We start from the raw sequence: 26,605 nt of genomic DNA, 5'->3' as shown, positions 1-26,605 counted from the left end.
ACCCTCACAGCCATCATTATACACAAGCAATCAGGCAGCTGTGTGTGTGTGTGTGCATGTGCACCCACATGGGGAGGCGACCCCCCCCACTGTAAGTGCGGTGTTGTTTGGTAGTTCCCCCTGCATCAGTGCATCTGTGGACGTATGAATTTTGTTTCTGCTCTTCGTTGGTGCTCGGTGAATCTCTCAGCTGTGAGGCACGGTGCTGATGTATAGTGCAGTGTGTGTGTGTTTGTGTGTGTGTTCATTATTTTTAATCTGGGCCTCCTCTCGCCTGCTCCCCTGGCAGTCATGCGACTTCAACGGCCCCTCGAGGCTGCAGGGTTTAAAGTGCCTTGTTCATCCGTCCGCTTCTTTCCTTTCTGGAAGAACCATGCAATTTCCTGAAAATATTTAGTTTCAAATTTGAGATTCTTTTTTTTTTTTTTTCTTCACAGACAAACTTGAGCGAGCTTAAGGTGTTTTGCAGTGAGCTGTCGCTCAGTGTGTGTTGTGACTAATTTCAATGATCCCTGGACCCCAGAATGATCATACCCCCATTGTCTGTCTAAAAGGGAAATAAAATGATGTGATTGCATGTTCACAGCCTTCCTCTTCATACGATTTAAGCAAAGTTGCATGGCCCAATCATTTCCTGTGGATGATAATGACAATTTCCAATAACATAACTCTAAGAGTACAAGCTGTTTTGTTGAGGAACTTTGCTTAGCCACTCTGTACTCTGAGCAGTTTCAAGGTTTCAAAAAAAAAAAATGGACAAATGTAAAAACAAAGATAAGAGGGAATTTACTCCTTTTGATGTGCAGGGCTGCCTTCACAAAACGAAAGCCGACCAAACGTTTTCCACTATATTGAAGTCGAACTGAATAAATGCATCGGCGCTTTTGTAACAAATCTAACCTGAACCTCAACTTGTGTAGCATCTGCAGAGCTTCGCGTGCAGCTTCGCTCGCATGACGTGCATGAGCAAACGCTCACTGCAGCCATCTGCGCGCACCGCAGAAAGCCTGTAGGGCTCGGCACACACCATTTGCATTTACATAGTGCGAACCAGTATGTCGTATTCAGATCTTCTCTGTCTGGGCTGCTTCTTTTGTGTTGCGTCTCGTTCCTGCGGTAAAACTCCAAAGTGCTGCCATTTAGTTTTCTCTTTCGAGAAACAACATCGTCCTTCAGAAACATCGCGTCTTCATTTCACCCCCGCATCAGACTGTATGAGTGAGCTTCGCGGGGTAGCCAGGGTGTACGCACCTGCCGAGCGTATGCGTGTGTGGTTGGCGCGCACGCCCCTACTGTACTGCCGGCGTGTCTGAGCGCGCGTGCGAGTGATTAATGAACGTTGCAGGATGGCGTCAGCGGGCCATGACAGCACCACTGCTCGCAAGTCATTTCTCCCCTCTCCACGGACTGCTGATTCAGAGTTCGTGGGAAATTCGCTGATTGCTAAAATCACATCATAAGGGCGCTGTTATAATAACCCCAATCACAGCATCGGGCCAGGAAGCGCGGGGAGTCGCCATCGAAAAGGAAATAAAAGCAGCCGTAAACAATATTAGCTTGCCTGTTTATGGGGTGGAAATTGAAGTGGGTTGAAGTGTGGTGAGCTTCTGCCACACCCGTGTGTGATCACCCAACGTGGACATGAGCATGTTTTGTGGGTGAATGTCGTATTGGCTGCTTTAAAAAAAAAGACTGGACTTCGTGGCGGCAGAGCTTTAGGAATTATCTCTGTGGCTCAAACTGCATTAAAACACTTCAAAATGTCACCATAAATGGTAATTTGCATAAGGAGGATAGGCTATCATGAATAATGAAATGTCAATAGGAGAAGCACATCTTTCATGCTCTGCATTGCCACCATGACTTTCGAGTTCTTAGATGTTTTAGAGGGAGAGAGAGCGATAGTGAGAGAGAGAGAGAGAGAGAGATCACTATTCAGCATGGAGACGAGGGATTATTCACAGACCTGGCTGCTTGTTATGCACCGTTATTAATTTTCCCCTCCAATATAAAGAAAGTTCTCCCAGTGTTGCAGGACAGTGGGTTGATTGGCTATTTTCTTCTCGGCCATTATGTGCAGAAACTCTCGGAGCATATCATGAGGTTTATCACACCGTTCGACCTTTAGCCTCAGACGTCGGGCACTTGGCTGGATGAGCTGCAAATGAGTTTTGGGGAAGTTTGCTGAGAGACCGGCACTTCTCGACCCGGAAAACAGATCTGCTACGATTGTTTCAAAAACACAGAACAAATTGAGAGTACAGAATTTATACTCTCAATCAAATAACCATACACAATACGTCACAATAATAAATAATTAAAAAAAAGAATCGTCCCAAAATGTAGTATTTGAATAAGATCATCCACTCCGTACCAAGACGATTATGGAGTTTATCACATGTGGTGCCAATTTGGATATTTTTCTACAGGCGACATAAATTTCGTTCAACTGTGATACCGACACACAGGATACACGATGAAATAATACTAAACACGTAACGTAGAATTGTACAATTTTTTTTATATTAATGATGGAATTTTACATTCTAATAAATGCTTAGATTCTGAAATGTTGAAACACACAATTGACAAAAGTAGAAACCGTTGCCCTACCATTGTGATTGAACTAGTGATAGTGTATTCAAATGATACACAATGTGTTAGACATGTCAGATTTACTCTGGTAGTAGCGTCATTGATACATGGAAAGAAATCCAGCCAACCCCCCCCCCCCTCCCCAAAACAATGAAAATCTAAACAATAAAAATGTGTGACCCTTATGGTTACAGGCTGCGTGCAAATATCTGCTGTTTTCATGCACGACCTGAAAAAGGCTTTTGTATGATAAATATATATATATATATATATATATGCTACACAATACATTTATTTGCAACAACATATGGTGGTTTGTATTTTTCTAATGCACCCCCTTGTGTTTTCTTAATTAGTTTTAATGTTATTCCTCAGTTTTGTTCGTTATAACTTTGTAAACACTTTGTAACTTTGAATAACTTTTAACATGTTATTCTAATACAGCAGGATCGATGTTCGTCACCTTGAGACCTTAGAAATCTACACCTAAGCTCTTCACCACAGGCCCATTTTACAAAAAAAAAAACCCTCCACTTTTGGCTTGAGGTTTTAGCACGGACGACCGATTTCTCTATGCAGTGTAAATTTCTGTGTTGGTTTATTTTTCCTAAAGCTGCACAACACTTAGACTTTTACATTGTTACACTTGCCTGGTGCCTCCATGGCCAGGGGGAGTCAGTGTCTCATCATCTGGCTGTGCATGAAGTTAGTTAGGACACTTTTCCTTACTTCATTTAACTGCTGCATTGCACCAAAAATCTCACACACAGTGGGTTTTTTTTGTTTTTTTGTTTTGTGTTTTAACGGAGCCACTGTGCTTATGTTTCAAGTGACGGGTCCCAACTGATGTTTTATCTAATCCTGCAGAGCAAAGGTGAGCAGAAACACTATGCATCAAACTGCCACGTCCCATTTGGGCACTTAACCTCCGTCTCAACACCCTCACGTTGTGCTTTATACTCCAGGGACTGCAGATACAAATGGAGCACGTTCAGCTTAATGTAGAGTGATTTGGATTTTCTTATTTTTCGTTTGACACAGTTGTAATGTCTCACGCTGGTGTTTTGATAAGCAGATGCCAACAACTACTCTTTGTCTTCGGGTCAACACCGATGCTTTAAAAAAAATAAAATAAAAAAATGCGTTAACACTTTTCTCATCAACCATCGCAGATGTGAAGATGGGATGTTTCTTCCCTTTTTGCATGTGCAGTATATTTGTGTTTTGTCAATCTGAACACTGTGACTGCACCACTTTAAACTGGTATTGAGGTTTATGTATGCGACGGCACATTAAAAAAAAAAAACAGAAGCTTGCTGCATCCCCCCCCTGCAGCAGCGCTCGGGCCCGGTGAGTGATGGCCACTCAGTCGGTGCAGCCCGGTGAACTGACAGGTCTTCAGAGAGGCCACGCCAGTTTCATAAGCATGAGTTATCCTCGAGGGGAGTCAGTCACACATGCTGACATGTATTCCCTGCCTCCAGACATGAACTCGGAATGAATCGACTGCGACAGAAAACATGGCTTTAAAAACCTCCTTTCCCAAGCATGTCACGGTTTTCCAATGCAAAGCATAAATGATACGAGGTTGAAATAATAGCTTTTCAGCTTAATCTTTTCCACACTGCATGTGTAACCCTTCATGGAGGGTCGTATAATTACTTTATCAAGTGGCTATATTTGCTCAACTTGACATTTCCTGGAAACTCGCCATGATAAGTGCATGACATTTACAGAATATATGATTAAATATCTGCGGTAAATTAGGAATACTGTTAGATTAACGCCTATCTCAATAATTAGCGTTACATTAGAGCCTATATTATTGTATTCAGTTTAATCTAACACTGTCACATTTAATTTGGTCCCTCATGCAATAAAGGGAGAGGAACTGCTTGTGTAGAATTTTTTACAATCTAGAAAATGCACAGTATATAACACGTCTACTTTACATTGTTTTTTACAAAAACACACAGTGCACTGAAGTATTTGAAGTTGAAAATAAAAAGGAAACCAAGCAAAACATGAAAATATATGAAACAGCGGCAACATATTTGATTGTGTACACCACTCCCTATTGAATTAGTATAGACTCAGTGAATCTATACAATAAGTGTGCCCAGTAAATCATGCTCTTTGATTTGTCCTATTTAAAGAGCTGATAATTTGTGAAATATAGCATTTTGATTAGTTAGCTAGAGCATGTGTCGAAAAATTATCATGACTTCAAACAGGACTTGGAAGGATTCATAGGGCGACATTAAATGGCTAATACTGTGTGTCAGCCCCAAACCTGCACACAAATCACCACAGATGAAATAATGAATGGAGGGTCGATATTATGACTAAAATGTTCCTTCGCTATACTAAAAATGTTGCTCTGTTTTGTAGGTATATTCAGCGAGGCTACACTGATACAAGTATGCTGGTTTCCACTTTAATAGTGATAAGGTTTATTTATACCAGAACACATCATGAAATAATAGTATTTCTTGATGCAAAAATGTCATTGTGTTGTGCCTGTGACTTTTTTTTAATGATGATATATTTGAAAATAAACACAATGAACTTTTTATGTTAGCTGATTGCATTTTTTTTTAATCATTACAAGTCAATTTCCCCTCTGATTAAACTTTGAAATCACAGATTGTTGTTTTTGTCACATTTGAAAATTACAGCTCACTTTTTTTGGGGGGGGGGGATCATTGCCATTTATTTAAAACTATTTGAATGCAACTAGAGCCAAGATCTGAAACATCTGATTATGAAAATATAGTTTTTATGTCATTATTACTCCCTGCATTCAAAAATTCCTGTGTGATTGAAATGCTGCAGTTTCTGGAAAAAAGAAAACCCAACACTCTATTGTTGTTTTTTTTCTTAAAACATAACAATAAAGCCTCCTGGAGAGGCTGAATAATGGATGAACGGAACACATTGGCCTGCTGAGTACAAATCACAGTGGAACCCCAGTTTGCAGCATGCATGTACTCTCCCGGGAGTCACAGTCCTGGCAGTCGATATTTAAGAGCCACGTCAAGTGTACGAGCTGTAATTAAATGGACGGCAGTTTTTGGATTGCACTTGTTATTTTGCCAGCTCGAGTGACAGCGAACAGACTTATCACCATTGCAGCACGTCGTTTATTTGCAAATCGATGACACTCGTTTGGACATTTTCCTAATTTCACTTCCAAAATGTTGATGAACCTGTTATGAGCTGCTGTTGTTCTCTTGCTTCACTTTTGATGGAAGGTTGTATCGACAAACATAATCCTACACAACCACATAACTTTGCTTCAAGCCAGTGAAGATGGAAATGAGAGTTGAAGACCTGAAAAGGAGCTAAAAATGTCAGAACTTCGTAAACAGGTTCAATCAATGGCAATAGATTTAACTCAGGTGGAGTGAAACACAATCTGACACCCACACTGCATTGAATGAAATGCGTTTGATTCAAATGCTTTAAACTGCTGCAAAAGAGCTGCGGTTATCACAAAAAAAAGCACTGAAATTAATGATAATATTTGCAGTTTTCAGTTTGAAATACCAGTGACATTGCACAATTTTCACTTAATTAATCATCTTTTGCAACTGCTTCCTCTCGAGGAGCATCTACACATCCCAGGGACTTTCCGTCCGCTGTAGTCATTAGTAGAAATATCAAATGGGTATTGATGGATGATTACCCATCCAATATATCATTTGAAGAGACTGTTGGTTGATTTCAAACTTTTAAACACTAAAATCTGAACGCACTCATGCCACACAAAACAACGCATTTTCAGAATATATCCTCATCAGCTTATGAATTATGAATTATGACTTTTTTTTTCAGACAGTCCCCATTGCCTTCCATTAAAAACTGTTTTTTTCAATCTCACAAGTAAAACTAAAAGATCCATCCTCCAATGTTTGCATTTCATTTTGAAGAAAAGTTGTGACCGAGTCACCAGTTAACCCTACATGCATGTTTTTGTGGGAGTAAACCCAGACACACACAGGGAGAACATGCAAACTCTGGTTTCCACCTGCTCGTTCTGCAGAGTAAACATGTTGCCACTTACTCACAATGTGAACTTCAGACTTGTGGACTCAAATTACTCCTACTCTTACTCTGTAAAAATGAAGAAATGTTCATTTGGATCCCTGCTCGGTCTGATTATTTAAAAAAAATAATAATAATAATCTCACCTATTTGCAACACCTTTTTGTCAACTCATCTTTTCTCTCTCTGTGCCCCCACAGGCGGATGGTTTCCTCTGCTGAGCTCCGACAGGACTGAGGATCCTTTCGGCTCGACCCCGGCTGTCTCCATTCCTTGTCTGGTCGCTCCCATCCGATGGAATTAGACATCATTACTTAATCAGTTTCCTGGCGGCGCGGCAGCTTCTCGGTGCTAATAAACTGCCCCAAATCTTGCTCTGTCTGGGAAAAACAAGCTCAAAATAAAAATAAGCAGGTTTCCTTTGTAGCCATTGGTGGAATAAAAGTGGGAAAAGAGCTGACTTAAGAAGACTCTGAGTGCCCGCTATTTGTGCCAAGATGGATGAAACGCATAACAACAGGACTTCCTTGGCCAAAGGTGCCAAGGACATCGCGAAGGAAGCCAAGAGGCACGCCGCCAAAAACTTGAACAAAGCTGTTGATCGCGCCTCGGATGAATACTCTTCCCATCGCAGCTACAACCGCTTCCAGAACGAGGATGAAGAAGAGGACAACTACAACAATTACACTCAGCAGGACGGTCGCTACGCCGACAACGCGGCCAATGACGAGGACGGGGCCTCCAGCGACGCCACGGAGGGCCACGACGACGAGGACGAGATCTACGAGGGGGAGTATCAAGGCGTGCCCGCCTACAACGACGGCAAGCCGCGGGACGGTCAGGTGGCCGTGGGCCAGCCGGTCTCCGACAGCCTAAAGAGCCACAAGGAGCTGGAAAATGAGAGGCAGGCGGACGAGGAGGAGCTGGCGCAGCAGTACGAGCTCATCATGCAAGAGTGCGGCCACGGGAGGTTCCAGTGGCAGCTGTTCTTTGTGCTCGGGCTGGCACTCATGTCGGACGGCGTGGAGGTGTTTGTGGTGGGCTTCGTGCTCCCCAGTGCAGAGACGGACATGTGCGTCCCGAACTCTGGTGCTGGATGGCTCGGTAAGGACCGACGTTACAATTTGGAAAGAAAAACCCTGTCTTTCTTTCAGATACATCCCTATGAGGAAAACAACAGTTACAGTAACACTGAACACTTTTGCTTTGGTCTGCCATTTTTAGTAAGACCGTTAAATTTAATTTGAATTCATTTTGGCAACAACAACAAAAAAAAAAATCTACTGCTACCACTTTAACTAACAGTTTGACTACAAGATCATTCAAATTCAAGAATTTACAATTAAGTGTATCACGAACAAAAATCATGGACTAATAATTGACAAATATTTTTGGATGAGCTGCATCAGAATCTGCTGTGTCTCTGTGAGCTGGACTGGCTCCGCCCACACATGCCCATCTTGGGAAGAAGAGGAAGTACTTCCTTTCGTGGTGCCATATGCCAGATCACATGGCGTCAAAGGGAAGGCCGACCTTAATTGGGATTGGCTAAACCCCTGATGACACTATTTAGGGTTTGATATCTGATTTGCTGATGAGCACACTTTTTTTTTTTTTCCAATGAAACAAGCCAGGGAGAGAGATGACAGACCTTCACTTCTGGTGAAGTTATGGGGATACATAGATAATAGAAAACCATTAGAAAGCGAATTTTGCATAATTTGATTGAGGACAAGGTTAAAAATAAAACCCAAAGCAAAGCTGTTTTACAAAGTAAAGAAAATGCTCTAGATTTTTCTCCAGAGCCAAAATGATTCATTAGGTTTTCCAATTTAAGAGGAACCACAGCATTCTTATTAGGTCAAAAATGAGCTGGGAGAGTTTTAATACCAAATATTTTGTAAAAATATCACTTAATGTGACACAGGTGACTACTAATTGAATTTTTTTCTGCAAAGGTACAAAAATAAATAAGTCTTTGTGTGACTGTTTACAGTAACTTGCACAACAAACATTGCACAGTAATTGTCTTCCCTTTATGCAGATGTGCATTTCTTTGTACTGTAATACCATCTGGCACAATATGACATGTTGAATAATGTTGCATAACTGATTAGTGCTGTGCTTAGTAGAGAAAAATAACAAGCCCCCTGCAAATATTGGCTTTGTGGTAATCATTGCAATCACAAGAACATGATTATTTGGAGGGACTTGTAAGGGCATTCGTGTAAAATGACGTGACCCTCAAAGGGTCAAATATATACATGAATGAATACCCAACTCAATGTTGGAGGTTTTAACAAAGCATCTGTGATGAACGCCACCATAGTCAGGAAGAACACACAGCCTACTTCAAATGACAGTCTCACAAAAAAAGTGATAGAAACCAAGATGTCTTATTCTCTTGTGCTGAAGTTAGTATCGTCTGTAAAATGCTTCCTCTTTAAATGCCTGAGATTTTGATTCAATGTGGGGAAATGTTTGACTGTCACTCAGTATGTGAGGATCACAAATATCTGGCGGTGTGAGTGACAGCGGTTCTCCTGGTCTGGACAGGTCGGGGAGACCAGGGACAGATGTAACACTTCCATTTTCTCCAAAGAGGATAACTCTGGACATGCAGAGTTCAATGCATTGCTTAATCCTCATGTTAAAAAGAAGCTTTGGGGGCAGGCGTTATATTTAAAGGAGCTTAACACTGAATGTTTTGTGGCGGAACACCTTGTTTGTCTCTGGATGCATTCCTTGCAAGTTCTTGAGGAATGAGCTGCTGCCTGTAAGGTGGAGCTTGAGGGGGACAAACACGGGATTAGATTAGTTCTACAGTAATTCAACAACCTGGATGAGACACACAGCCACATCAGTGTTGTGGCGTTTTTGAGCAGGGTTGAAGGATTTAGCTCAAAATATGTTCCAGATCTTGAGGCCGATGTCCAAATCGTGACAACGATCTTCTTAATTTAATCCAGCTCTGTTTCCACATGCAGCACATTCAATGCAGAGAGTCGAAATTGATCCATGCAGACTGCTGACAAGGACCGACTGGTTGAACTATTGAATGTCGATGGGTTCATCTTTCTGCCAATGATTTGTGTTGGTAATGACATGCAATGTTGTGCATGCAGACTGGTGGTGGGTGTCACTTCCCACTATCACTTCATCCCTTCCGGAGCTGCCAGCAGGTTGTCATGACTGCAGGTATTTGGATACACGAGTGGGAGGTTAACATAGCTGCGTCTCACCCACACTCGGGGTGAGACGCAATTTTTTTTCTTTCATATCAAACATAGCTGAACAGCTCCAGCCTGTCTTCCTCCACTGTGCATGGATGCTTAGTGATACATGGACGTTTTAGTTATTTACAAATACCCCGAGACGAAAACACAACTCCTCCTGTCAAGTTATGAATCTATGGTTTTATAACCCAACAGTGGAGGAGAGAGAAGTAACCTTGTTTGTTCAGATGGAGCAAATGGATTTATTATTCACCCAGATTCCTATTCTGACTCATCTCTCAGTGGGAGACAGGAGGGGAAAGAATAGAAAGAATGAGTCACTTTCACACACACACACACACACACACACACACACACACACACACACACACACACACACACACACACACACACACACACACACACACACACACACACACACACACTACATAAATAAGGAATGTGTCCAGACACTCACTTGTAGGCGTACTCAACCTTACGCTACCAGGCTGATTGGTGCTTTGATTGTAGATAATTGTGAAGGTCAGTGACTCTTTCAGTGGACAATATGAGGGTCCTTAGTGGATGTTGTGCTGTAATACAAAAAAGAGAAAACGATGCATAAAGTTCCTGCACAGCTCTGTTTAGTTACTGCTGACACTGCAGTCTGTGATGTAATGACTTGAACATGAGCCTACTATTATTTTACCATTTTACCATTATGAGTGATGAGTAATGAATCACTATCATGAAGTTGTGCTGCGGAGCTGCTGTCTTTCACCATCATGCTCAAAAAAGCTGACTTTCAGCTTTCGCTTGTCAGTTGCTGTTTCAGTGGTTGCTTTTTCACTTAACTCCAGTTTGCCGGAGGATTGCCCCACACGGTACTAACAGCTAGCTGTGGCATAGAAACAGTACATCAGTACAGATGTGTGCACATTATTAGGACCAGGCTAATTAACACAATGTGAGAGTTAACTCGTCATTTTTTTATTTGCAGTAACTTACAGTTTGGTTTTTAAAAGGAGTAGTTCGTGCCTGTACTTACTAAGTTTTGTGATGAGTGCATCATTTATGTACATTAAACCTTATTTGCAGTAAAACTCTATTTCCAGTGTTATTTAACATTGTGTTCACCCTGGACCTCTCTGTATTACTGAATGATTTTTATTATCGGAGGAAACAAAATCTATCCTCCTTTCATAATGGCAAATCTGCATCATCAGCAGACCATGCTAAACTCGTAAAAAAAGGCATTTTAAAATTCAAATGATGCACACAGAATCCAGTGTATAGATCAACCAGTGAAGATATAAATGAGAGTTTTTCTCTTTGTACTGATGCTCACGTAATGACTGATCCTGGTTGAACTTCACCGAATCAATGCACAACTTGCCAAAATGTCAGCAAGCACAGAGGTTATTGCAGAAAAAAAGTTTGTTAAAGCTTTATTGTTGAGGTAGCTTCCATTTTATTGAGTTTTCGTGACTATAAGTTCCACTTTTTTTTTAGTTGGCTGGTCATGGACCTTATATTAGGGGTTGATATAATTTATTAACCATCAGAAAGGCCAGTGGGGCTGGAGATGGACTCAGAGAGGAGGATCCAGTCCAAACTGAGGGCCTGTCCACACAAAAACACATCGCTTTTGGCCAATCATCCACATGGCGCAGCATTTTGGAGCCTGAAAATATGTTGGGTTTTTTTTAACACGGGTTCCAGAGTGTGGAAATTCTAAAATCGCCAGTTCAGATTTGAGGTGTGGGTAGGACATTTGTGGGAAAATGTCGTCTCTCACATTGTCTATGATGTCCTGGCCAGCAGGCCTGTTTCAGCATTGCATTTGGTGTCTTTGGGCATATTGTGTTCTGGAGATGGTTCAAGGAATCCATACTGAAGTGGAATTTCCTCTTTAAAATCATTCTTATTGGCTGGTAATTTTTGATTCCCATCCCTAATATACTTCAAACTGCCTATTTTACTCAACATTTTTCTTCCCTTTGATAAAATATAAAAGGTGAGATGATAACTGGATACGGCACATTCCTGTTTTTATCCCTCTTCTTTTTTTTTTTTTATCCCTTGCGTGTCCTTTGTGTTACCCGCCTGCTGTAATCCCTCTCTTACACCCTCTCACAGCCTCTCTGTGTCTCATAACCACGGCGGCGATCTAAAGATATGGGCCAGAGTTAATCTCTGCAGCATTGTGCTTCACTGCAGTTTAGCCATGGTAGACTGGCTCACGTACCTCCCGAGAGAAAAAGAAAAGAAAGAGAGAGAGAGAGAGAGAGAGAGAGGGGGGGGGTGAGCAATGCTTCTATGCATCCATTTTTTCCTTGTTTCCTTCAACACATATGCTTCCATTTGTCTGCAGGTGTTTTTCTGCACCGCAGTTAACATTCTGAGTAAGTTCTGTTTAAAAAAAAATTAAAACTTCCTCCTCAAATGAAGCTTTTCTGCAGGTTTTGAACAAACTGAGCACATTGAGGGCTTTTACTGAATCAGTGTCACTTTCGAGGAGCTTTGCGCAACTTTTGCAAATTTTTTTCACGACTTCAGACGGCTTTGTCTGGCGCAGCGAGTGTACGTGTACGATCACGCGAACGATGCTGACAGCTATAGTTGCTCAACACAATGCGATGATGAATTGGCTCAGCTGCAACTTGTGGTTAGCTCATTAAAATTTAAGGGATAACAACAGTTTGCTCTCGTCTCACCGTGACAATACAGCCTCACCATAAGACCTATTCGGCCGTTTACTGTGCGGGTGGATTTACTCTAAAATATGAACGGCTGAAGCCCCAGTGTGATGTATTGATTAGACATGAAAACATATATGTTATTAATGTAGTTTTTACAGTACTATAAAAGGTCTTGGGGAGAGTGACGCATCAATAAATCTGCGTGATCAAAAACCGAATTTAATAACACAATTACAACTGCTGTAAAGACGGTTTGAGAGCTGCAGAGCTGCTGCCTCTCTCTATATTTACTATAGAGTTGACCCTGAAGAGCAGTTTTGCCACACGGTTGTTGTCGTCCCACTCAGGTGAGACACAAGTGCTCAGTATTTCAGATAAACTCCCCCGTTGCAAAATACAAACCTGCAGGTGTAGATGTAATTAATACTCCAGGACGGTGCTTCACTCTCTGGGGTCTTCTCTTCCTCTTTTCTTCTGTCTCGCTCCCCGATGCATCCCGGCCGTCAATCACTCACGGCCCCTCCGAGAATCGCCCTCATCTGCTAAACTCCTGAAACTCGTGTTACTGAATGTGCTGAAAGTTACCGCTGAGGAAATTAACGTGTGATTCTGCCACCGTGACTGCTGTCTTTCCCAGTGTTTGCGCTCTCCTCTCATCCATGTCAGGACACTGTACGGTGGAGAGAAGCAAAAGCAGAAAAATATCAATAGGGAGCTACACTTACACATAAGAGCTAATTACAAACGGAAGAGAGAAGCCTGCTTGGAGACCGGTGTAGACATCTTAAGACTTAGCTGAAATAATCCCTTTGGGTGCCAAGACAAGCTGCACAGTGTACCATTTAAAAAAAATATAAAGCTAAAAGGATGTCTGCTCTGGCTGAAAAAAAAAGATTAACTTTAGAGTTATTGTGCAACTTTACACATTAATATTGACGTGAGCCAGAATTCATTCAGTAGTACTTGTAACTTCCATGGGCACTTTCTATCTCTGGTACAGGAGAATTGCCTTTTTGGCTGGAGATGTTGCTTCTTTTATTCGCATTTCAGGGTTGATGTAGTTCCCTATTCATATCTTTTTCCAGCTGCTTTTCTTGTGATTCACTACTCGTTGCTGCAATGTTTGCGAAAATGTCGATTCTCGGAACAAGAAGTTCCCTACAGACAGTCCTGACATATCTAAAGCCAAATCGGAGGAATTAGTCGATTCTGCTGTGGTTAAAATGCTAAGTTATACTGTATTCAATTTGGTTTGATTTAAACTGAAACTGCTGGAATTAGACTGCATGTGCGCAGTTCACTTAATGACATTACAGGAGCCGTCTTCTCAGTCTCAGTGCACAGCAAAGAAGTGACACGAGCCCAGATAAAACAACTTATTGACTGCTTATAAATATCATCTGGAATCATTCCTCCATCCCATTTCTTCACATCCACACACAGACACTCCCAACAGAGAGTATCTCTCTTACTAATGTGTCAATAATTAATAGGCAGTCAGACCACAGGAAGAAACTCACCCAGGCACTTGTGAAAAGTGCAAAACCTACACAGAAAAAAAACCTTGTACAGATGAGAACGTAGTCAGAATTATTTATACAACATATTTTTAGCAAAGCAAAACATTTGTGTGCCTTTACTCATTTGATTTATACGGTGTTAAATGGAACATATAACACCAAGATGTACATCATGTGGTCAAGAACAGATCTTGGACTATGCTTTTAATATAAAGGTGTTGAGGATAGAAAGAGACTCTAAACTTCTTCTATTCCGTTAGATTTTTCAGTTTCAGTTGTTCCCTCTGAACAATTAACACACATTACCGAACGTAAAGATCTGTGACGTTCCACACCGCAGACCAACTGCTGACAGTAGTAAACACATTTGTTGTTTGATGACTACTAATAAAGCTAAATCTCAAGAAAAAAAGGAGGTTGTGTGTGCACAGAAGGAATCCAGCAGTGAGATAATTAGTTTCGTTGTTTCCATGCTGCAGATTCTTCCTCTGATTGGTTTGCAAAGTGGTTCATCTCACCCCTGTTGGTGAAAACCGTTTATTCTGATCAAGGTTGGTCATCTGGAGAATTTTCACTGTTGTTTGACTTTTAAACTCATTTTAATGAGAATATAAAAAGCCCTTGTTACAGGCTTGTTGTAACTTTCTAAGACGATGTCAGAGATGTCCTTCAGTATGACGTATTAGGTAAACCTGATCATTTCCAAACCTACATGATCTTTCACTTTTCTTTTCTTTTTTCCACTTGCTTTTTCAGCCATGGCTTCATGTATGATACAAAAACACCCAAAAGTCAAGTGTCGTCTCTCGGTTCCAGCGGGTTTTAACTGACCTTTTGCTAATTTACACGAAAACCTTCAAGGTCTGACCCCGGTTTGAACCCAGCAGGAAATCACAAATCCAATCTCAGAAAGATTCATACTACCCCATCACCGCCGCCACCCTCCCCCTTTATTACAGATACAAACCCAGCATGAGCGTGGCCATAAAACAAATGAGCCAGTTTTTACAGATAGCATCTTCTTCAGTACACGCGTTCAGATTGTAGCTACACAAATCAAAAGATGCTGTGCAGAATGCAGCAGCTTTTGATGCTCGGCTTGATATTTGCGCGGCCGCTGCGGCGTGGCTTCCTCTTTATATCCTGCTGCCTATAGGAGAGCCCGCTCTGCGGCAGCACTTGCACAGATCCAGTGGCTGTCACCTGTAATGAATCACTAGCTCTCAGCATCATGTCTGCGCAGCTTGATAAGCCCCTCTGCTTTCAGCATATCTGTCCCATCACAACAAACACAACGAGGGCAGGGGGAGAAAAAAAAAAATAGAAAAGAAAGAAAGCTTCCTTTTCCTCACCGAGCGTTCTCTGTGCCGCCGCCCCATCAAACAATCGCATCTCCCTTTCCACATGCATTAGCATTTTTATTAGCACATAGAGAGTAAAGTGGATTATTTACTAGGCTGACAACCTTCACCTCTCTCCACCGCCGCTAAAACCGGCCCCCTTTTTTCTTTATGCTGCCTTCTTACGACGAGGAAGAGAAATGACCTCAACTTCCTACGGGTGAGCAGCAGTAGGAGACAAATGTCTGGATTTAAAAACACACCAGGCTGAGTTCAACTACTGCAATGATTTCTCGACAGTCACTTGAAGAGTCGTTACCTGATGGTCATTTCATCAAGAGGAATAATATCTGGAGTTGAAGCTTCATTATAAACTGTTGTGAAAAAGGATGTTTATTAAAGTGACATTATCAGGCTCTTTTTTTTTTTTTTAACTTAAAATGAGTTAAATGTCAAATGATGTGGTCACAAAGGGAGAAATATAGTTTGGAAAGTCCACTCAGCGCCGTCATTGTCCAGCAATGAGACCAGCTCCGTAAACGATTTGCTGAGTATGGTACCGCCACCTGTAATCAAATTACTCGTCTTTTCAAAGCCAAATGTGGGGCACGCAAATATTGCATATAAACAACTTGATAAGTGCAGAGTTTATTCATATAGGATAGGAATATCTATTATTGACCAGGAACATTGTGTTACATTTCAAAAGAAAGGATGCCGAGTTTAAAGCTGGCTTGGCATGACTATAAAGACAAAGGTTCATGGACACATCCGGGCGTTTGTCTCCCACACCTACATAGTCGTCGATAGGCTTCCTCACTTCCAGCCTCTTTCCATGGTGGCCGCACTGTCTACGCAGGCAATGCTGCAAATAAATCCTGCTGTCAATATTTGTTGTTGCCTGCCAGCGACAAAGAATCTCCTGACCTTCTGCTGCACTGTTTGGTTCAACAGCAAGGACCTGCAGGAGGTGGTGAGGGCGGCACATTGCCTCATAAATACACCACTACCGCACCCCAGAGATAATCACTCGACTGACCTGCAGAAGCCGAAACCTGTAAATGCTGTGTTTTGTTACACAACAGAAGAAGAGACGGGAGGTTTATCGTACCTCCAACTTTCAATTTTCATGGGGCATAAAACCTGTAACGTCCCCTGCAGTGTATGGAGTACTCACATTTATTCTTATAAGTGCCATAGTAACATTTTCCGTGTTCCTACACGTGTGGCCTTTTTCACTTTTGTAAACACCTTTATTATAAATACCCGTGTAAACACCAGTATAAATGCAGTTTTAAAGAGAATAATGCCAATACAAGCATTCTTCATTCATGTTTTGTAAAATAGGTTTATAAAACATTTTTAATTCACTCTCTACACCTCATCATGTAATGTTGGAGTAAAATATTTAAATCTGATCCAGATCCTGCCTCTTGTGAACCGGACCACATCCACATCCAGACATATTGAGTATCGATAAACTGAGGTAATTAAATGCAAAATCTCCAATGCAGTTAAAGCAAAGCGGCGGAAGAGTATTGTTGACGAGAGTTACGGAATTACGTGTTGTAGTGCCCCAAGCGAAGTCCATTTAATCGATCCCTGTGGTGTTTTGTGCACTCTCTCAGTGGTCTGTCTATAGTTTGGAATAATGCACTTGGAAAGAACCATTTGGGCTTGTATTTGGGAGACCACTGCAATATCCGAGCTCTGACGCTGTACCTGTAACTGCATAGGGTGTCTGTAAACTGTCACTACAGAAAATTCATCCTTCATCTATTCTCATTTAATTTGTTTTCACAGTGCTCGGACTTCACAGATCTGCATTACTTCCACTGTTCTCGTCAGACACGTTTGCACCTAAATCCGTTTTCACCAAAATCCAACGTACTGCACACTCACTACCTGCACCGCAGCAAATGGCAGGAAGCCAAAATCTGTCCTGAGCTCCTCAGAGGAACATTTTCGTGTAGGCATCAGTTTGGGAGCGTCGTTTGAAAAAAGATCACATTGCAGCAGATGCTGCTGCGGCATGGAGAAATCTTTGTATTTGTTAATGGAATGAAGGAGCTACCTCTGAAATAAAATACTGGTGATGAAAACTGTAAAATAATCAGAGATTATTTGGTTTAAGGAAGGATTTGTATTTTTTCTTTTTGAAAATTGGATTTTTATTAAAATATCCTTCAAGACAGTTGTTTTTTTAGACCTCTCTAAAAAAGGATTTTGTTATATTTTATTAGCTGCTGTTGCCTCCCTGTTTGAAATTGAACCGGGACTTTTCTGTGTGTACTTTGCATCTGGGCTTATTGGGGTTTGTTTTTTTTGGGGGGGGGGGTTCATTTACTCCAGCTTACACTTCTAATGACATGCTTCTTACGTGAATTACCGGCTGTAAATGATAGACTGCCAGCCGAGATTCACCCTCTCACTCATTGTCTGAGATAGTTTCCATCACCTGTTATCCAGCATTTACCGATTATCCAGTGAGCATATCACTAACACGCATCCATTTCTCCTTTTGTAACGGCGCAGTTGACTGCAGTGTCGTTAAGTCTATGGACAATTCATTTTGTTGGCCTCACGGAAATGCCCTTCATTTTGAGCGAGCTACTTGAAAGTGTTGCAAGAATGCATGAATGAGAACAAGTGCAGGCTGTCTCCGTCTCTCAAAAGTGCGAAATGTATTTTATTCACTCAGCGGTTTGACTAACAAACATTTGACTCCAGATGGTTGTGATCACACCTCTCTCTCTCTTTCTCTGCTCCTCTCTCTCCAGGCAGCATCGTGTATCTCGGGATGATGTTTGGAGCCTTCTTTTGGGGCGGCCTGTCGGACAAGGTGGGCCGAAAGCAGTGTCTGCTCATATCCATGTCCGTCAACGGCTTCTTCGCCTTCCTCTCCTCATTTGTCCAGGGCTATAGTATGTTCCTCCTCTGCCGCATGGTGTCTGGCTTTGGGTGAGTTCGCTTTTTTCTCCACTTTGCACCCCCCCCCCCCCCCCCCCCCACGTGTTTGAGGTACTGGAGGAGTTCCCCCTTGGAGGATTTCCCCCATACCAGCCTCCCACCAGTTCCTCCACCGTCTCCAGTCCCCCAAAGTCAAAGCGCATGACGAGGTTATTTTAACTGCCTGGCAGGAGCTCGTCCTCGCCCTCCCTGAGCGGGAGAAGCCGAGGCACAGCAAAACAGAAACATTTGCAGAAGCAAGCCAAGCACAGGAAATGAACATCTGCATGCTTTAGAGCAAGAGTGGTTTGCTTGAAAAATGACATGGCCTCCAATCGCTGTGATCTGACATTCTGTTGAAGCAGCATTGATGGCTGCAACTGATGCAGGTCTACCAGGAGAGCAAAATATAAATTAAAGTCAGAAGGAGCCATTGTGCGCCTGCGGGCGTTCGTGTGATTTGTTTATAAGTGGCAAAACGAAAAGTAAAGACGTATAGGAAATAAGTATATTGCCATACAGTCTGTAATTGTGTTGGCATTAATATGCAGTAGTAGTGCAGGATATATACAATCATATATACAAATATCCACTTACTGCATATTTCAACTGGATTTGAATTATGCATATCTGACAATGCAGTTATCAATGCAAAGCAAAAACTCTAGATTTAACTATGTATAATTGTATTTGTGTTCAAAATAGGTCATCACACTCGCTATAACACTCAATGAAGGTGGATAATTTAGTGAAAAGCAGCCACACAAGTCTCTGCAATGATGACTTAACACCATGTAGTTTCACCAGCTTTGATTATCATTGATTATCTGCTGTTACTGATAAAAGACTCATTGTTTGTGAAGGCAACTTCTGGTACCATCACTAATTACTGAACCGTTGACTGTTTTCATATGTTAGCTTTATAACCACTCACTCTGTCTGATAATGAATTTTCTATAGCTCGTTCACTTATTTCTCAGCTCTTGTTTTCATTTTGTTTTTGTTTTTTGTTGTTGTACAAAACCTATAGTCTGACCTCTAAGTACAAGGAGATTTATCTGCATTACTAGTATAATTGTTTCCAATTTCAAATACATATTTGTCAGTTTTTATTGAATACGCAAAGATCTCACCATTTTATTGAGTAAAAAAAAAAAAAAATCCGTCCTTCTGAATACGTTATTGAGTTGATTTGCTCCAAACATTTATTCCCCAAGCTTTAACGTTGGCCCACTGCTGCTAACTGATTCTTTACTCAGTCTGTCTCACAGATTTGAACAAAAGACACCCCACTCCCACAAACCTTAAATAGTAATTACTGCTTGCCAGCTGACATTAGTGAGTTGATTTCGTTGCATTTCTTTAAATGGAGAGTAAAGTTTATCACAAGTCATTTTTAGACCGCGAACAATAAACCACTGCACTGCTCACGTTCACCATTTCTTATGTAAGGTCAATCCACTCATCCACTAATAAAACCCGGCAATTTAAAAGGTATGATATTGGCACAGTCTGATCTCTGGCAATTCAGCAGTTTCCAATAGAAACAACATAAGCTCCTTGGAATATATAAAACTGGTGATTTTATTTGCTTCGTGACTCCATAAAAGGAAGTACATATAATCACATCTTTTTTTAATACATATACCTGTGATGTTATTGAATGACCAAAATGTGCACATCTCCACAGGCTATTATTAAATTCATACTAATATTTACTTCTTGAATGATAGGATCAGGTGTTTAATGGTTCATTATAAACCCAATCAACACAGGTTAAATAACCAACTGTGCATGATTGGTGTCAAATGTCAGTTCTTAATTTGCTGGATGGGTCACTTTGAAATAGAATATTAAAAATTATATAATAAAGAGCCTATACAGACTTTTCAAGGCACCGCTACTGCTTTAATCACAGTTGCATAAGCCACCAGAAAGTCTCTCACTGTGGCTTAGTTTGAAAAATGGCTTCCACCCTAATGGCTTTAAATTTTTAATTAGCGGCTTTCTCTTTTACGTTCTCACTTAATTCTCAATCTATATGCAGAACCAAATGTATGTGGGACAATATATGTATTTGTCTGTGGGGAATGTGCAACATTTTTTTGTGGAAATGTGCCGAAATAAACCAGAGATGCTAAGATTGTTGCCTTTTGGAGATCCTCAGTCGTGGAGAAATTATGAGGAAGCATTGAATGTTCTCACCAGTTTGTCTGGATCCGGCTTGTTTCATTAAGCTTTCCCTTACCTCATTAACTTTGGCACCATGAGCCATCTCAACAAACGGTAATGCAGAAAAATGCGATTCACTGTCACTTTGTTAAATCATGCAGATTATGTTTCTTTGATGCTCCTAATGACTTACATAAAAATATTAGTTGAAATTGCTATTTGCAAGATGTCCTTTTAAAATCATTCTAACTTCTTGTCAGATGAAGTGTGTTTTAACTAAACTATGTTTTAGTGATGAGAACCTGTATGCCTTAAAAAAAAAAAAAAAAACTTACTGTGGGACAGTGTTATTCTGACGTCTTCGTTTTAAATGAGGACGGATATGGGTGTGCAGACTCCTTCCATATTTCTCGTGCTCTCATGAATTAGCTCGTCATGCATGGATGTAGTAAGAAATCAAAGCGTCACAGTTGGCTGCTCAGGAGAGGCAGCTCAGTGGTAACAGCTTGTTATACAGCACGGATCAGACTTTAAAGGGACAATTCAACAATTTGGGGAAAATGCACGTTCCCCAAGAGCCATTTTGCCTCTCGGCGATATTTAAAGTGTAAAGTGAAGCAGCAAACTTTGTAGCTTTACTGAAAACTGTCAATCACACAGAAAAAAAATTATTAATTATAAAAGGACAAGTTGGTCAAATTAGGTTTCAACTAACAACATCTAGACAACAGCTTAAAGCTCTTATTGATTTAATGTAGTACGTGCAAATCAAGATCTCGCGATATCAAGTGTGCAAACGGGTTCTTCAGACACAATGCCTCGAGAATCTTCAGCAGTTTCCGTGACAGCAAGACGTGAACAAACCCGGGGATGATCCGTGAAATTTAAATGCTGGAAATATGTGTTTTTATGAGTGTAATGATGAGTTTTCTCCAGAATGGTATTGACAACGTATTAGAGATGTACATCAACAACTAAAACTGGGTCCTAAATATTTCATTTTTACCATGTGGATTCTGTAGTAACTTCAAGTATTTTTGACTATTATTTCATCAGGTAGAAGTAATATTAGTTCAGGAATGTGTTATTTAACAGTAACAGTAGATAATCCCTGAATACCCAGCCTGCACTGTTTTTTTTTAATTCCCTTACCTTACTTGTCAGTTATTTTTACACTTAGCTTTTCTTTCTTCTGATACATGTTTTGCGTTCTTGAGGTTATGAGACGAACCGCAGACACTCTGCAGTGACATCGGCTCCTGCTGACTCTGTTGACACTTCGCTGGCGGTCCAGCCCAATGCAGCGATCCATCACTTCAACACGAGACACGATATTGTGTCTGAGCCGGGAGATGCAATGGGAAACCTCCACGCCGTCGTGAAAATATTTATTTATAGGCCTGAACATGTGCGATAATGAAAGGAAGATCAAGGAAAAGACATGAAGATGCAATGTAATATCCTGTGTTTAAGACAATATGGCTCCTTCTCGTTTTCTTTGGTCAGAAACCAAGAGTCTACTTTCTCCCACCAAATGTTAAGGTCGCGCAGTGTGTTTTGTTTATAATAGTACAAATGAGGCTTCTGATGGCTAATCTGAGGAAACTATATCTGCAGGATTGGTGGCGCAGTGCCGATAGTGTTCTCGTACTTCGCGGAGGTGTTGGCTCGGGAGAAGAGAGGAGAGCATCTGAGCTGGCTCTGCATGTTCTGGATGATTGGAGGAATTTATGCCTCGGCCATGGCCTGGGCCATCATCCCACACTACGGTGAGTAACTTTTTTTTAAAAATAAAACTGTTGGTGTTCATTGAAAGTAAAAGGTAAATATGAGTTTTCTCGTTGCATGTTAATTATATCACTTTCTCTAAATAATCAGTTACCTGAAATTGTGTTCGTCTCTTTAGTCAAATTAATAAAGTTGGATAGAAAAGTTAAACTATTAATCGTAATCAGACATGATCCGCTCACGTAATACGTCCAATAGTTGGAGCAACGTCATTATCTAATCACAATGTAACTATCAGGTTGAATTTGTACCAAGAACCATAATATTCACGCTTATTGCATTTGGATTTATTGGAATAATGTTAATTTTAACTGTAATTATAACTGTAGTGTGCAATCATCAATTCTAATTCTTTAATCGCAACTTTGAAACATGAAAATTCGTATCATCTCCCGTTTTTAACTCTAATCACATGAGTAAATTATCCCAAATGTGCGAAAAGAAAGAAAAGCCACCATTTTAATGACTCAAGAAACACAAACACGCTTGCCGTTGATTTAACTACACCAATGAACCCATAAAGCACACACTGCAGTAGGAAACTGAATAACACTAAGAAAACCCATGAGGAATAAACCAACTCCACACAGAAAAGCCCTTTTGGCCGGCAGCTTTAAATCGTACCACGATGGTAAAGTAATGACCGCTACTCCACCATAATGCCATGTTTCCTGGATGAGCCATCTGAACTCTATGAGAAGTTTTACAACTCGATGATGTACTGCCTCATCTTGAACTGGATAAAGTGGTATAGAGGATGAGTTAAAAGCATTAAAGTGATTGCTAATAGTATTTATATTCCTCTTTGACTAGTCTATTATGGTGACTATTCGGAGCTAAAACTGAGCTTTTAAACTTTAAGCTTAAACGTTTCTCATCTTTGCTTTTAAAGAGTTTCATGTGAGAATCAAAATGACTCTGCTTCATTGATTTTCAATTCCACGATTTCTAATCTCTGTGTCTTGGGTTCGACAGTTATTTATTAGTTATTTTAAATGTATTGGAGAAGTGTTTTTCTTTTTTTCTTTTTTTTTCCTTCACACACTGTTACCTGTGAACATTTCGTTTCGGGGCTGAGATTAGAATACAGTGTGCTGCAGTCATAAAGTGTGGAGGATATAACGACATCGATGACCTTCTTAAGATCTGTAAATGTGAAGAACGACCGGATCTTGGTTGTTTACCTCGGCTGAATGAAGAATCCACCACTGTAGTCACTTGAGAATCACTGCTCAGAGTTACAAATTACATCATTATTGACTGTTTGAAAGGAAAAAAAACCTCCTAAAATCACGAGGCTCTCTATTTTTTTTTAGAAGAAATTAAACTATTTATAATCAGTTCATAAAACACACAATTTTGCAAAAAGCCAAATATGGCAACCACGGTGTCTGATTTTAACACGACAGAGCTGAAATTGAAAGTCACTTCACTCACTTTCAGACCCCAGCGAGCCAGGTTTCAACCAGGAAAAGTTCCACTCGCATCACTCGTCAGAACATTACCGCAAATAGAAATGGCTGTACAGTTTGACTCGGCGGTTTACTGTTTGTGCCCCTGACGATGAAATCCCCCTCCGCCGTAGTGAAGCACGAACACCGCAACGCGACTCTCAACGCACAGGGAGCGCGGCAAATAGTTCCTCCGACCGCGGGAGCTTAATTTAGACATCTCCGGGGGGGGGGGGGGGGGGGCATTTGTTGTCACACATGGATAACACATTGCTTATTGAGTGTACTGATGCACACAAACAAAGAGGTGGGCTGAAATATTAAGCTGAAAAGACCAATGCTTTAAGATTTTCCCCAAGTTTTACATTGTCTTAAAGGAGAAATATCACGTCTGTTTCACCTTGTCAAGTCCAATATTATGAAATACACTTAACCAGCGACGTCTATTAAAATGTGGCGCTTTATGAAGGGAACTTCACTACACTGATCCAGACCAACAGTTTATATGCATCTCAAATATTTTTGTCCATTTCGCTTCAGTTTATTTTTCTTCCAGAAAGCAGTTCCTCTGTATGAGAAACTTCATAATGTGTATAGTATGAGTGGGAGCGGGAGGATAGCGGCATACGGAGGAGGTGTGTGTCAGAAGATAAGAACAAAATGAGCGAAATGAAATCAATCCGGTATAGAGGGCTGCGGAGGAGAAAAGAGGAGCGGTGAAAGAGATTAGAAGGACGAGGGGGGAAGGCGAGGTGGAGAGTGCGTTTGATTTATGTGGCCTGTGTCAGGGATAATCGAAAGGTGAGGGGATACAGCAGAGGGCTAAAGAGAGGCGGAGTCGCAAAGCAAAGACAAAGGCAGAGAGAGAAACACTAGGAGAAAGAAAGAAGAAAAAAAAAAAAGAACAGAAAGCAGCTGCATGAAGAGAGAAAGCGTCTTTTGGTTTGTTTTCACTCTCAGGAGCATGTTGATGTTATAATGAAGCCGACCCTCTCCCCCTGCCGGGGACTGATTGTGACTCTATTATTTGTGGACACTGACTTGATTAAGCGCCTCTATAAAGAGGTCTTCTTATCGAGAATGAAGTCACAAGAACTTCTATACAATATGGAAATAAAACAATCAAAGAGAGAGAGGAAAACATTTTCATGCTACCCATGAAAAGTAGCAGTTTAGAACATTTTAACCAGACCGTCATAAAACAAGATGCCTGTACAAAAATGGGGACCAATTTAACTTTGACATCCGAGTTTTGGCTGAGTGAGAGTTAAAGTTATTGTGACCCTGTTCGTTGACGTTTGGCTGAGATTATTTCAAAGTATGTGATGAATGTTGAATGTGAAGGCATCCAGGAGCTCACGGTCGACGACAAATCAGCTTATGTAGGGGATTTTTACCACAATGCCATCTTTATAGAGAGGGGGGGGGGGGGGGGGGGGGGTGCAGCTCAACCACGTATTGACCAACCTGATCGTTACGGTGAACTTTATTAGAAATGCGACCTGTCAAACCACACGGCTGTTTAGTTTCAGTGAGTCTCGTTTGATTTCGCAATTTTCTGGTTCACTGTGTGTTTTTTTTCCCCCTCTTTCAGAGCTCTGCTTATGTTTTAGAAGCTATTTTTGCAATTTTTAGGCAATTTTTTAGAACATACTGTATCTTGTAAACACTGAATATTGAAATTTGATGTTATTCCAAGACATGATGCAATAATTCCACTGTTGTCTTTGTTTGATCAGTTTAATAACATTTGCAGTTTATATCAAACATTTAGTAGAAAAAGACATGCACTAGAGTTCTTGGTTAATTTGGCTGGAAATGATGGAATCTCTGAAACAGAAGCCCTGGTTTGAGGTTTTGAGGTTCCAGTTGCACAGGAATGCATTCTGTATAAATTTTGTCATACGTCTGCCTTTTTATTATAATCAATTTTTTAAATGAAGTTCCAAAATGGACTTCACTTAAGTAGCGAGTTATTACGATTTCAGCAGTCTGCGACACATGGCGCTCAACCTCCTTTGGGAACAATTTGTGTTTCAGTCGAAGGGAAAGGGGGGAGATATTACAACCGTCCATGGTGCCGTAAGACAACCAGCTCTTCCCACTGAACCCTCCTGATTTCACAAATAGCTTGAAATGTGCCAAAATAAAATATTATCCTCTTCTAGTTATTTCGTCGACTAAAATTACAAATACTTCTTTAGGCAAAGTACTATATTAATAAAAGTGAATTAATGTTTACACTTAGAGTGGCATTTTTCTCCAGTATTACGTCATTATTAGCCAAAAGCACAAGTGTTTTTTTTTCCCAGCTGTGATGCATGGCAGTATTCATTTCAATCACTGTTTTCAGTAACTGCAGCTAAAGCACAGTCGATGCTTCTATGCACATGAAGAAAAATATTTACCCCCCCCCCCATTCATACCCAGCGCTATCTGCTTCCATCTTATGGCTCCTTCAGTGGTTGCCACCATCTTTATTCATGTAAGTGAATGTGAGAGTGCCGGTGGAGGCTCATAATTGAGGTCAATTGATTAGACGTCAGTGTTTTAACACTTTTTTTTCCTCTCAAGATGCAGTGGAGTGTGGGTAATAGGTTCCGCCGCAGTGCACTTTCCATTGACTGGTGGACAAAGGCCAATGTGTGCACGTGTGTCTGTGTGTCTGTGTGTTTGTGTGTCTGTGTGTGTTCCGTTTTCTGTTACCGAGAAAGTGACACAGTAAAGAAAGTGGTAAACTGCAAGAAATGAGACGTGCGTATGCGCGCGCGTGGGTTTGTGTGCGTGCGTGTACGATGTGAAACACATGCGTCTATACTCTCTGCG

At 41.0% G+C, this 26,605-nt stretch overlaps 1 protein-coding gene across 1 annotated transcript in view; it reads left to right on the top strand.

Moving 5' to 3' along the window:
• Nucleotides 1-7,139: 7,139 nt before the first annotated feature.
• Nucleotides 7,140-26,605, top strand: part of LOC308140678 (synaptic vesicle glycoprotein 2C-like) — a gene marked incomplete at both ends in the record, with an annotated part of 29,899 nt that continues 10,433 nt past the window's right edge. Inside the window, 3 exons of the mRNA XM_080510554.1 lie at nt 7,140-7,746; nt 18,200-18,380; nt 22,158-22,309. Of these exons, the coding sequence (XP_080366680.1) occupies nt 7,140-7,746; nt 18,200-18,380; nt 22,158-22,309 (940 nt within the window). The remainder of the gene's footprint in view (nt 7,747-18,199; nt 18,381-22,157; nt 22,310-26,605) is intronic.

The sequence above is a fragment of the Blennius ocellaris genome (genome assembly GCF_963422515.1).
Source record: "Blennius ocellaris genome assembly, chromosome: 15".
NCBI classification, from domain to species: domain Eukaryota; kingdom Metazoa; phylum Chordata; class Actinopteri; order Blenniiformes; family Blenniidae; genus Blennius; species Blennius ocellaris.
This window is presented reverse-complemented; position numbering and strand designations above follow the sequence as displayed.